This window comes from Notechis scutatus, chromosome 1 (assembly GCF_049901735.1).
Source record: "Notechis scutatus isolate UNSWTSFEM ecotype Mainland chromosome 1, rNotScu1.2, whole genome shotgun sequence".
Lineage (NCBI taxonomy): Eukaryota > Metazoa > Chordata > Lepidosauria > Squamata > Elapidae > Notechis > Notechis scutatus.
Genome location: NC_142009.1, coordinates 56,959,007 through 56,973,417, shown reverse-complemented (window position 1 = coordinate 56,973,417; position 14,411 = coordinate 56,959,007). Strand labels below are relative to the sequence as shown.

The following is a 14,411-nucleotide window of genomic DNA, read 5'->3' as shown; positions in this document are numbered from 1 at the left end:
GGACATATGAAAGGACCCTTTCAACTGAACATGCCTGTAACAATACTAGAGAATAATCAAATATATAGTATTAATCACATGATCAATATGTTCTGGTTTTGAAGGGTGGCATTGATTTTTTTAATGGCCACTCTGGACTTTAACTGCCTAGCTTCTTCATCTATTTGGATCTATTATTAACTTCTCACATGGTACTGCATAACATTAATTTAATTCTCACACAATTTGGGAGATTCTATTGACCTTTTCAAGAAACTAAGACCATAGGACTAATTTATTCTACTTCAAAATATTGAATACTGTTTGAAAATTAAATGTTACAACATAACACTAGCATATTGTTCATGATTTAGTGCAGAATCTCCCCTCTACCCAGCCAGCTTATAATTATCAGGGAGAACTCAAAGATACTTCTCATTTTGGCTGATTCATATAAAGCAATATAACTTAATGTGCTACCTGCAACATCTCTCCTCAAAATAGGAAGATTTTTCTTAAAAAATAAAAAAACACCCCTTTCAGTTGGAAATAGAATATTGCCATCCAGTAATTTATTACTGTGGCATTACAAAGATTGATTCCTTTTTGTAAAAAATGCCTTGGGCCTCATAATTACATTTTCAGGAAAAGTTATTTGCTTGAAACAAATTGGCAATGGTAAATGCATCAGTCCTCTAAATAAAAGCAGCAAAGCATATGAACACACTTCTCCATTCATATGCTGAACCAGTTTCCCTCTAAATGATACACTGTTGTTTTGTGATGTTCTTCTGAAATCACACATGTTCTCATCTGAAAAAAAATGCTGGTATCTTCAGCCAAATCTATTGTTTTACAAAGAAGAATGTGCTTTAGAAGACCCACATATACATTGCACACGCATATGGTCACATCATTCCACTTATCAAGATGAAGCCTGCACACAATGTGTGCAATAAAAATATGATTCTTAGTAAGTGACTTGCATGAATGTCTGAAACTCAAATTCTGATATCAGAAAAAGTGGTGATGAAAATGAGTGGGATAAAACTCACTCTGAGTGGACAAAATAGCTTTTTGGGATAGGAAAGAATAGCTTAATACTTAGTAATTGCACCAAAGTGAAAGAGAACTTGGTTCAAGAGAAGTCCAATCTGTGATAGTAAAATGTTTGCTTATACTCCATAACTAATACTCCATATAGGATATAGTGAAGAGATGTCCTAATATATATTGGATTAAGCAAGCATGAAAGCATTGAAAGCAGTTGCTATGGTATGAAAGATGGAGCACAATTCTGAGGCAGAAGACGACGTTCTATTGAAAGAATGATCCTTGTGCTCTATCTTACAAAGGAAGAAGAGGAGAGGAGAAGAAAACAACACAAAGGAACATCTTTTATAAAGATATTAAATGATGTGTGTATTGGGGGGGGGGGGATTCTCAGGCTCAAAGTCAGGATCTTGGGACCAAAAATTGAGTAAGCCTGATTTGTTTTATTATTAAGAAACACTGCTTTTTAAAGGGGATGAGGGCACTAGAAATAGCCTTTGTCTCTTGTTAGCAGGCAGATAAATGTTGATAGGATTAGGGGTGTTACCAGTTACTTTGCTGCAATTTCCTTATTAGGCTTGTTTAGTCAATCACACCAGGCTGGCTCTTCTTTGCCACTAATCAATTTCATTCTGCCTTTGTTAACAGTGAACCATACTTCTTTCTTTTCAGCAAGGAAAGGATTATTGGGGAAGGTTGCTTAAGGGCAAGAATTGTTTTAAGGCCAAAATGGGTCCATGTCATGTTTGTATAGTCGGGGGAAGCTAAAATAAGCTTTCATTTCAGCCAAAACGCAGGCTTCCTTGTAAATTCTCAAGACAAGTTTGCAAACTGAAACAAAGTAAGCATAAGAACTGATCCTGAAGCCAGGTCAGAACAGGCTTAATTTTTAAAAAAATGGAGCTGGAATTAGCTCAGCAACTGGTTGTGAGAGAATGTGAGAGGGCATTGTCTTTTGGTCATTGTTAGCTAACTAGACTAAACGGAAGTGCCCTTTTTTGTTTGTGCCCTTTCTCTCTGAAGAACAATATAGAACAGATCTGGGTGGAAAGAAGTGAACAGTGGAATAGTGGTGGTGAGGACAGCTTTATTTGCAGACGAAATGTGAGCACTATAATGTGAGCACAGGTCACCTTCACATCATCTACTGTAATGCAGAGGCATCCAGCCATGACAGGTTTTGAAAACAAAAACAGAAAAAGAGCGTCTCTCTGTTGATGGCTTGGATCTCATGAGACCTTAAATTAGTGGGGATCTACTGAACATTCAGCACTACAAGTGACCCCCCCCCAAAAAAAGCCTTGTATGCAGCTTCCAGAGACCTCCAGATGTTAAGAGCAAAATGTTTTTAAAATGCAATGTTTGTCAGTTTATATCTTGATTCTCATCTCAGCCCTTAATGAAATCCTGGTTATCAGTAGATCATATTCAAAAGACAATCCATTAGCTATTTTTATTGATTGGTTGATTTCAATCCTGGCCATCTCACAAGCATGACTCTGTGTGGCTAACAACATTAAAGAAAAAAAAAGCACAGCCAGTAAAATAAGTCTAAAATCTAAAGATAAAGAAAGCAATATACTATGGCCAGCAGAAAACCAGCAACCAACCTACCAGGGCTTAAGTAACTCCAAAACCCCCAAATCTAATAAAATAGCCAGGTGTTTGTCAAAGGCCATTGGGATCACGGTTAACCTAATTTCAGGTGGTATGGTGATCCAGAGGGCAAGCACTGTTACAGAAAAGCTAACCAGTTGTACATGACAGCTTTCCAGGAAAGTGAAGGCTGAAGGCAGACTGTCTTTGCGGATTAGTCACAACTCCTGTGCAGGTTGCTGATAACAAACTGTGCATCTGTGAAGCTGTAATTGAGGCATGAAACTCAGATGGGAATTCAGGCAGAAACCCTGGAGGCATCAACCTGGCTGAAGCCAAGAGTTCAAAAGGTGAAAAAAAGCTTTGGCAAGATCCCCTATTGTAACATCCTGGAGAAGTCTTTTCACAGTTATCTCTGCATGCACGTGCAATGGAAAGTACTTTGGCAGCAAACCTCCTCATTGTTGGAGGGCAACTGTTCCCATTTGGGAGGAGGTTCAAGTGGAGAATTAGCCTAGACTCGCTGTGTAAACACAAGAGCAGTGGTCCCCAACCTTTTTTGTACCAGGGACCGGTTTCAAGCAGAAAATTTTTGCAAGGACCGGGGGAAGCGGGGGGCTTTTCCTGTCGCCGCAGCTATTCCGAGCGCCCGTTTCACCCCCACCCCACCCGCCCGCCCGCCGCGCGCCAATCCACAGTGTCCCGTTCTGCCTGCCTGCCTGCCTGCCTTAGTTTCTGGTTGTTTGGGAGCAGCTTCGGCTGAGAATAATAACTATTCGCCTCTTTTACTCAGCCGAAGCTGTTCGATTCAACCATTAACGAAGGCAGGCAGGCAGGCAGAACGGAGCACTGGGTTGAACCGCGCGGGCGGGCGGGCGGACAGGGTGGGGAGAAACAGGCGCTTCGGAGGCGCTGCGGCGACAGGAAAAGCCCCCGCTTCTTTGAAGCAGTTTCTTCCTGTGCTGGTGGAGGAGCGAGAGAGCGACTGAGAGAGCTGACCCAGAGAGAAGGACAGGCTTCGGGTTGCTTCCTCCCTCCCTTCTTTCATTTGTGTCCTTGATCCCCGATCCCAGCAGCATTCACCGAAGGTGAAGAAAGCCGTCATTTTTTTTTAAAAAAAAATTCTTTGCAGCCTGGTAGAGAGTGCTCCACGGCCCGGTACCGGTCCGCGGCCCGGTGGTTGGGGACCCCTGCACAAGAGGACAAGTTCTGACATCCCCACCCACTCTCACCCCCACCCAAATGCCTTTGAGCCTTATCTGGTCTTTCCCAGGCGAAAGCTCCCAGTCTGAGAAAATTCCTGTATTCTTGGCAGAGAACAATAAAGTAGCTATTTTGAATTCTATGCGTATGGGTCTGGTTGTTCATGTCTGACACTCAGGCAACTGCAAGCCATGGATTCCCACATGAAAATCACCAACCTAGAAACAAGAAGAAGTGACCACAGACAAAAATGTAACACTACCCTCAACCCCTTTCCCCACCAGATGTACCCTAATGTTGGTAAGACTTTGCATATATTGGTGCAGGAAGAAGCTTAAGGCTTAGAACATATAAACTGTTGTGGGATATCAAAGCTTGCTTCTTGCTATACTGTGCATTATTTCATTGTTTACTTTATTAAACTATTTACAGTTTTTTCTATGAAGTTCTCACTCAAAAAGTGATAAAATCCTTTCTACTGTCTAATCAATTTTGTGTCATGACACTTTCTCTGGGCTTTAACTATCCCATAATGTAAAGCAAGTAAAAAATAAAAGTGGTATTTATTTATTTAATGTAAAATAAAGTAGATACCAAAGCTGATCAACTCCCACTGTAAACTTCTATCTGAAGCCTGATGTTTGCTGTTGACTTATCCATGGACTACCCTGGACCTCAATAATTACTTCAAGTAGGGAGTGTGAAGAGATGTATTGTTAGACCTTAACCTGCCAAGGCAGCTTGCAAATGACATAAATTAAAATTTATTCTTTTGGCCCAGCTCCATCCACAACTATTTGCAATGTGATCTCTGGCACATGCATCTTTGGTATATATTCTATCACAGGATAGATTTCTTTAAATTGTATTTGAGATATAAGGCTCTCTGTTACTTTATTATTCCATTACAGTGTCGCTTGCTGTCACATACTTTGCTTTTTTGGACGCTTGCCACAATTTAGACATCAGAAAAAAATGTTTTGCTGAATGAATAATAGAAATGGGAATAGAGGTCATTTGTTGATTCAATGCATTTGATATTGTTATGCCTTTGAAAAATATAAGTCTATTAAATCAAAATTAACTGATCCTGTAATAAGCCAATTAAGAAAGCACTATTGTTTTAAAGGCCAAGGAGGTAGACATAAAGCATGGTGAAATGGTAGTTGCCGTTTCAACACTAGTCTGAAGGTGGCAGAATTAACATTCCAAACATTTCTGCAAACACTGGACATAGGAATGCAAGTTGGGTATTATTATAAGATAATAAATTATTCAAAATTTGTTTAACCTAAACAATAATCTTTTGTTAATCTGAGAGTTTCAGTGACATAAAAAACTTAAGTACAGGAAATGCATAGTAGTTTTGCAGCACTGGAACCAATGTTGGATCTAACACATGTGGCCTTATGACTTCATCATGACATGCTACTGATATACAATGTACTGTTGAAAACAGGGATGGACAAGAATAATTTTGCAGTGACTTTGATACCATCATTGTCAGATGCCATCAATCAAGTTCTCAAAAAGCAAATTCAGTTGAAGGCCATCAGTATTGGAATTAAAAAAGGAAAGAACATAAGAAAATTTATCAGCAGGTTTGGAAGACTCCCAAACATTGTATTTAAAAAAGAGGAAATCTTTCCAAATTAATCCAATTTGGGGTCCATATGGGGAAAGAGGGAGGGGGCATGATGGTATGCACATTATATCATCTTCAAATAGCATGAATTACATACTGCACATCATTTGCACCATGGCATGAAAGATATAAATTATATAATTAATATGATTTGCAGGATGAGGAACATGACATCTTTGTAACTTCTACAAGATGCTAATCCCTGTGGGAATTCAGGCTATTTATTAGCTATGGAAAACTGAGTGTCCTTTGGAAGAAGCAATATAACGTTTAAGCTTTACCATAACTTATAACAGCTTTTTCCAACTTGGTGCTTTCCAGCCATTTTGAACAATTTCCAGAATATCAAATACTTTAACATATCTGAAGGGTCCCCTTTTAGGGAAGGCTTGCTGATAAAGGAGGGCACAAATGGCTAATGCATGAGCATGAGCATTTTTATTTCAGAAAGGAATATACATCAACGTTTTCATTGCAAAAATTCCCACAAAAAATGAAACTATCTCTTTACTTGGTCTACTTTCCTTAAAATAGTAACAACTGCTTTGAGTTTTCAGGTTTTTAACTTTTGTATGATTATTTATCACTCTCTGATTTTAAACTGTAAACTAAATAGTATACTTTTCATAAGTGCCTGCATTAGCGCCCAATTCTATAAAAAATACAGAACTAAAAACACTGAGCAAACCAAAAACTAGAAAGGAAATATAACACAACAGATAATCAGCAAAAATATTTCAGATCATTTTAAAAACAAATTACAGGGAAAAATTATAAAGTACTGGTTTACCAGGAACAAGGATTCTGCAGCCAAGATGCCACTATCAAGAATTCTTTTTTTTCTCTCCATACCACAGAGGGCTACTGTTGGTGGGATCTCAAGCAAATCCTCATAGTAGATTATAAACAATGTTCAGCCAGTACTGGAGAAACTGCCAGTTGTGCGTATCTGAGTTCTTCATGATGCAGAGCTTTATAATAAGTGATTTATTTAATGATATCTGATATCTTACAAGCAACCAGTGCAGCTTCTGGATTGTCTTCAAGGACAGTCCCATGCAGAATGCATTAAGGAATATTATTGTAAGATTATTATGGAATAGATTATTGAAGCCATGCTGCTCCCACCAATCAAGAATGAACACATCTTACCAATGAAGTACTATCCCAGGGGTCTTCAAACTTGACAGCTTTAAGACTTGTGGACTTCAACTCCCAGAATTCCTCCTCCAGTCATGTTAGCTCAGGAATTCTGGGAGTTGAGGTCCACAAGTCTTAAACTTGCCAAGTTTGAAGACCCTTGCACTATCCACTGCTTTAGTTTATCAATCCGTCAGTTTATTGGCCTTCTTCCAGTCTATCCTGTTCCTATTCAACATCTGCACAGCCTATTCTAATTCTGAAGGAATTGTTGTGTTGATAACATATCCGAAATCAATATCATATAGATATTAAACAACAAGAGGAAATTTTGCAGAAGGCCTACAAACTATGTTGTATGGTCAAGAGGAATATTAATGATTCTGCTGATATTAAGGACTAATATATTTTATCTGATATCCTAATAATTGCTATTTTTTTTCTTTTTTGAGGGAACATGTCCTGTATATCACAGCCTTCAGCATACCTTTCAGGGCAACTTACAAAATCAATATGAAATAAAACAAATGAAGAAAAAGAATATCAATTAATCATAGTATAATTGTACTGCTGTTCTGCCATTCTGACATAGTCAGGCAGCACAGCTCTGCTATTTATATTCATAAAAATACATTAAGCTGTCTGATTTCTAAAATTCCTTGCTTCATCTCCTGATGCTCATTCTGATGGTCCTGTTGCTCCTGAAGGGATCCTGGAGATTGTCTGTCCCCAGTTTTTAGACATAAGACACTGGGCTGGAAACCAGGAGACTGGGAATTCTAGCATTATTTTAGGCATTAAAGCCACTCGGGTGACTTTGGCCAATCACTCTCTCTCAGCCAAATTTACCTCACAGGATGGTGGTTGTTGTGGGAAAAAATAGGAAGAGGGAGGAGTATTAGGTATATTTGGTATATGCATATTTGTAATTTATTAAAATAATAAAGGTAAGGTAAAAAGAATCTCAAAAAAAAAACAAAAACCCAACAATATCCTGGGTCCATCAATGAGAGCCATTAATTCAAGAAGCAGATTTCAAATTAATGCTGCTAAAAGCACAAGCAATCACTCTATTTACAACTTTAATTTAGATTATTTCTTTTTTTAAAAAAAAATGAGAAATGAAAAATTTGTAAATATGCAAAGTTAATAGAAGTGACATTTTGTTTTTCTGTTTCATTAAGATGGCGCAGTTAAAGTCTTATAATGAATTTTCTATGGCATTGCCGCATATAGTATCCACATTCATCTATAACAGCTGTGAGCCTGAACTACATTCCCTAGTGCTAGAACTGCCATCCTGCTGGCTGCATCTCATCAAATATCCCATACAAGAAAGGCACCATCATCACTCAGACAGAGAGAGATGAAGAAAAGGAGGACCAATGAGGATGAAAGAAGGAGAAAACACAGAAAGAAGAAAATTAAACTGTTATCTTGTTTCAAAATAGAGCCATACTATTCACACCATGAAGCCACTTTCCCCCAGCATGTGAAGATCATACGACTGAAATTTGCCAGCAAAATGGCTGATTTTCTACAGAACACATTGGAACTGGGTGGTATTAAGAAAACAGAAATGAGAGTGTTTTCCTTCTGTCAGGTGTCTCTCACTCTCAACTCTCTTAGCCGCAATCCTATCAACTGAGGAGCTCTGGGAGAAGCAGCAGCAGAACAGATGTCTGGAGCAACAAGGGCATAAAATAAAGAATGAATGTGATGTGGCATGAATAAGAGCTCATGCTTAAGCTTACACTGTAGTGGTAAGATCTGTGAATTGTTTGCTTTGATTGCATCGGTAGATAGATGCCCACTAGCTTTGTTTAATATTCCCTAGACCATGCTAGGAAATGCCAAACTGAAAAAGGGGCTGCTGGCCACTGCAAATAATTTGATAACATTTCTCACATCTGTATGGAGCTTGACACCAGTTGGCCAAATCCAGCTGAGGTGAAAAAAGCCTCTTGTTGTCATGTTATTTGGGATTGGTATGAGCCTGTGGATCCCGAGGAAATGCTTTGTGCTAACAGCTTTGTCACACATAAGCCATATCCCCTGCCCTATCTTGCTAGTGTAAGCTGGCAGGGAAATGATGGAAGGCTGAGTTTGGGCAAAGGTGAAATCATCTTTGAATAATAGGCTCTTTATCTCTGCCTTGGAAAAAGCCTCTCCTCAAGAAACGATCACTATCTTGGACTATTATTTACTACCTACCAATCTTTTGTTCACACAGAAGGTTAAGAAAATTATAGAGCTGCAGTTCCAGATTGTCTGTATCCTTTCATGTGGGATTCAGACCTGGGTATGGGATAATCATTGGTTGCTTAGGTTGATCATCACTGGTGGGACTAGGATGGAGAATTCACCTTCCCTGATTCTACAGTGTTGTATCTCTCAGCCTCCTTCAATACCATCAACCATAGTTTCCTTCTGAGGCCGCTGTAAGGCCAGAGGTGGGAGGAACTGTTTTGAAGTGGTTCTCCTCCCTCTTCAGTGAATAGACCTAGACTAGAAAGGCTATGTTCTCAGGGTCTAGTTAGTAGAGAGGCTATGTCCTTAGGTAGGGGTCTCCAACCTTGGCAACTTGAAGCAAAGCTGGCTGGGGAATTCTGGGTGTTGAAGTTTTGGCTTCAAGTTGCCAAGGTTGGAGACCCCTGTCCTCAGGCATTCTGGTGTGCCTGAGCTGTTTCTCCCTTCAGTTTAGCATCTACAAAAAGTCATTCACCAGCACAGGGTGAACTAGCACCAAAATGTGAATGATACTCAGGAGATACAATGTAGGTTTGACCTGGTGCTTGGAGGCTATTGTGCTCTGGAAGAGCTAAAACAAGGTTAAGATCAACCCTAGAAAGATGGCAGTAGATTAGAAAGCTGACTAAATATGGAGTGTACAAAGGAGGGTTTGTCCCTTGGGAATGCAAATAAAATTAGAAGTGCCCAAGAATCCCTAACAGACTTGCTGAAAAATAATTAACAAAGGGAATATTTTTGAGATTATGTTGATGGTATATGGATACTTGTCCCCTAGTTGGAGACAAATATCACAGAGCACTTCTCTATACAGAAAGGGTGACAGAGAAACGAACACCCCACTAAGAATGGCAGTAACATTAGTTTAATATTTTTATTGGGGGGAAAATGCCTTTGTCAGCAGGGTTTAATTTCCATTAAATCAATTTACTACAGCTTAATTTGCATGAAATTAAATGCAGTCTTTATTCAAAGAACCATCACTCCCTTAAATCATTCAGCACTGGGAACTGATCATAGGCCTAATTAAAAACTTGACTGGAGCCATGCCCACCTATTCCCCTTGTAACATTCAGTAGGTCTGACAAGAGCCTTTGGTCTCTGTTAACTTAATTTGCATTCCTAAGGGACCATTCTTTGCTAACTTGGCAAAAGTATCTTCCACTTCTGGCCCTGTTATGCGAAAACCCTTGTGTTCCTGGAATCAGGACCAGTGGGTTCGGTTGTCCTTTTGAAGCTCATTTAAGAACTTATATTTCTGTGAGTTCAGAAAAACAACAAGGAAAAGTTTTCTGGCCAATAAGACGAAGAAGCTTGAGGTGTTATTTATAACTGTAAATATCTCATTTTTCAGGGGACCCCCCTCCCCAAATTTCAATATGTATTGAGGATTAAAAAAGGTTTCCCACTTCATACTCAAACCTAAGAATTTGGGGCTTTAGTATGTATTTGGTGTCTTGTGTCTGAAGTTGAATGGCAGCCTTGTTTACATTCAGACAAAAGGCTCAGTGGACAGCATTCTTCAGGAGAAACCATAGCTTGTTAGAGAAATACATGTTGAGAAAGAAAATCGCTGCTATTTCCATATAAACAGTGAGATAGTAAATGATGGGCAATTTTTTTCTTTGCTAAAAGCCAGAGGACTGCTCCTAGTTAGAGAACAGTCCTGAGCTAGTCTGAACTGGCATTAGATTTGTAATAGTGATGTTATTTCTGGTAAAAGTTAAGTTGATGGGCTATCTTTCCATGGATTTTCCCAGTGAGTTCCCTAACTAAAAGGCTTACAGGAGCCATGCTGATACATGCTATTATCTCTGATCCGAGACAATGCAACTAAGTGGCTCACTTACCTCTTTGATCCTCTCCAAAAGAGGGAGCAGCCAGTCCTTGTTCACTTCACAGTGACTGTCTAGAAAGGTAAGAACCCCTGCCTGGGCCACATCTGCTCCTCGAATGCGGGATCGGATCAAACCTGTAACAGCGGACATGAACTCAAACATAGGTCTGGCTGATGCAAATTTCTAAGCAAGACTTTAGTTGCTAAACAAGCACACAGATTCTTCAACTTAACTCATTTTTAGCCTTGCCTAATCAACTCATGTTGTGCTACCTTTATGGACTTAAAAATGATATGCCATTTTTAAGATGTCTCAGCCCAGTTACTTTTCTGCATTGCAAGATCAGTGGCCCAAACAAAAAGTTTGTCTTGGGCAAAAAAAAGAAAGTATGATCATTAAAACCGTCTGCATGTATATAATTCTTTCCATTGCTTCTGCAAAGGGAAGACAAGATGCCAAAACGCTGGCTCTGAAGAGTAAGGTAATATCATGTAACTAGAACAATCCCCCTTTTTTGCCTAAAATACAGTTTAAAACAAGGTTTTCAGACTTTCTTAAGAAAAATCTAAGGATAAACATAAATACTTCTTAACCGGGATGGGATCACTTCCCTAACTACAGCTTCCTGTAAATTAATCTGCAAAGGCAAATTGCTTCAAAAACAAACAGCAAATACAATTTGTATTGCAGAAACAAATAACAAACACAAATTCCCAGCCTGCAATTGCTTCCCTCAATTACAGGAATTTTCTGATGCACTTTGTTTTTCATTAATGGAGAGCTAAATTTATCTTTTGCAACAATTCTAATATGGCAGAACATTGGAAGAACATGGCAACAAGATATAAATATTAATTAATAAATCAGTAATTGGGGATGATGAAGAAATTATAATATTACATGAATAATACATTGAGGCCAACTTATAATCAACAGGGATAAGATAAAAGGTTCCTTTTTATTCTTTTTTTTAAACAAATTTTATTCAATTTTTCACATTAAAAACAAAAATCTCTTTTTAGTGGACAACATATTTCTGGGTCATCATCTTTACATAAAAATATGAAAGCAATTATACATTCATATATGCATACTTAATTCTATTATTACCTTTTCCATTCCAAATTTTCAGTAAGGACAGAAACAAACACATTAATTCTAGCCTCTTTCATTAATCTCAATCGAAACATCTTTTTGTTTCATTTCAATTATTTCAAATATAATCCTTTAATATTTATTTTCCTTTCCATTACACATTCTTTTTATAAATTCTAGATTAATACAAATTTTAACACTAAAGAAAAAAAACACGTACAGGTTTCTCCCCTTTTACTGCTTTGAGTGTGACACCTCAATGATTAAAATATACCTTTATTCCCTCATCTTGATTCCCAATAAACCATTATTTTTAAGAAGTTACAATAATAATCATTACATCTTTTCATTTGGATTCCGCAGCATATTTCCCCCCTTAATTTTTAATAAAAGTTATCAGTATCTATATTACCCTATTTTCTAAATATTTTTAATTGCAGAAGTATTCTTATTACCCCTTGTCACCCTGCAGAATCCCTTTTAATTCATCAACCACTATCTCTGAAAAAAACAATTTCTTTTCAATGTTTTACTATTTCCATATTTCTTTATTTCATGCACCTGTTTCTTACTGTTTCTCGTCCCCCTCTTTTCCACATATCTTTTCTCATTCCAGTTTATATCCCTCTCTTTCTTAATAACTTCCTTTCCCCTTTTCTGCTGGGTCTTTCTGCCTTTCCCAACTTCACAGGTATTCCTCCTTTTGATTGCCTTCTTAAATCTCAACTTTTTAACCTTCCTTCTTTCCCCACTTCTTTGTAGTGTTCTTTGTGTTGTCTATTTAAAATGTCTTCTCCTTGAGTCGACTCCTCCTCCTCTGAAGCTCTTTCTTCTTGTTCTTCAATCATAATTTCCATTTTTTCCAACACAGAGCAAAGTGATTCGTCTCTTTCTTGTAGTAATTCTCTCATATTTTTAAGTTCCATTTTTAATTCCCGAAGAGATATCATCATTACATACTCTTGTATTTTATGATCGTTAAAGTCCACAAAAAAACACTTTTACTTTCCTTCTTTCTTCTTTCAATTTTCTAAAGTTCTCAATTATTCCAGCCCAGGGTCTACACCAAAAACATCAATCAATCCCACAGTCAGTCTTTCCTTGCTTTTTTCTTTATTCTGGTTCTGCTTTCACTTTTTAAGATTCTTACTTTGTTTCAATATTTCTTTAGTGTTATATCCACACAAGTTCATTCAGAAACAGGATGCTTTCCCTTTTGTTTGAGCTCAAGTTTTTGTCAAAAGGTGGCACTCTCCATTATACAAAGTCTTCACTTTTCCCCCCTATTTTTTTGTTTAGGGTTTTTCGAACCTCAATATTCCAGCCCAGTCCAGTCCAGTCTCCAATTTGTAAACTTTATTATTATTATTATTGTTTGACAATCTTAAATCCAGCTTTATTTTATGCCTGTTTATTGCCAAAATATTTTAGTCCAATTTAGTTAAATCTTTAGTTCCGGCTTCTTCCTTTCCCGGTTTGAAGCCCCACTTAGCTGTCAAAAATATTTTCTTATTTTTTTTCCTGTCCCTTTGTAATTTCGCCGCTCACTTTTCTTTTCTTAAAAATTCCATGTTACCTTAATCCCGGGGTACTTTTGTTTAGTTGTATTGCCCAGTTGTCCCGGTTCAGATGTTATCCACCTCTTTCTTCCCTCCTGCACAAAGCTTAATCCAGCTGAGTCCTCCTCTTCGGGGTGGCCATTTTAAACCACCACTGCAGTCGTCTTCGGGGGGAAAAAGACCAAGCCCAGGAGGAGAGATGCGGCTCCCCTCAACCTGGCTTGTGGCTTCCCCTTACTCCGCCGCCCCTCCAAGGCATCTTCAGCCCCTAATCGTAATGATCGGGGCTCTCCAACAAAAGAGCATGGACCATAGCCGCAGAGAGTCGCGATCTACGGTCTGTCAGCGAGGAGGCTCCGCCTTCTTCCCAGGTTCCTTTTTATTCTTAAGTTTGATGGGTGTTACTAAGTTATCATAAGGAGAAAGGTATATCATTTTTATACTGAATGGGAATTTTAATTAAATCACTTGATTTTGCAATATTTGTTTCAATAGAAAAGAATGTCTATAGTTCAGGGTTGAGACCTCAGTACTGTCTGAGTTTGGTTGTTGGCTTGAAGACATTTCATTATCCAACTATGTAGTATCATCAGTGTGAATGTGGGGTTTGCTGTCTGTCTATATACAATAGCTTTCCTTGTGTATTCCCAGACAATCCTCATAAAACATACAAGGCACACAGAACACCTACTTCGTTTACATAGTCATACTGTCTTCAGTTTGCTACTTTGAATACCTCAAAGCTTTACTGGAGCCTAATAGTCTCATTGTGCAATTGTAGAGTTCCAGTGGCTAAACAAATTTCCAAGGAAGTTGCTTTCATGGTGCTCAGGAGGTTTGTTTAATTAAAGAAATGGTACAGGAAATGACATGCTTTACAAAGCAAAACTTTCATTTTACACCTTGGATTTCTCCATATGGATTTGCTTCATCCTGTTTCTCCTGTTTTCTTAACAAAATTACACCTAGAATATATTTCTTAGTTGGACCCACACAGCAAAAGATTAAGTGGTCATTGTCTTGTTGGGTCAACAAAGCCATCACAATACGCTG

General features: G+C 38.2%; 1 protein-coding gene across 3 annotated transcripts in view; it reads right to left on the bottom strand.

The window, feature by feature from the left end:
* GALNT14 (polypeptide N-acetylgalactosaminyltransferase 14) overlaps nt 1-14,411 on the bottom strand; it is a 306,041-nt gene that overhangs the window by 47,786 nt on the left and 243,844 nt on the right. For all 3 annotated transcript variants that reach the window (XM_026681830.2, XM_087965206.1, XM_087965199.1), the window contains one exon: nt 10,717-10,838. In XM_026681830.2, the coding sequence (XP_026537615.1) occupies nt 10,717-10,838 (122 nt within the window). The remainder of the gene's footprint in view (nt 1-10,716; nt 10,839-14,411) is intronic.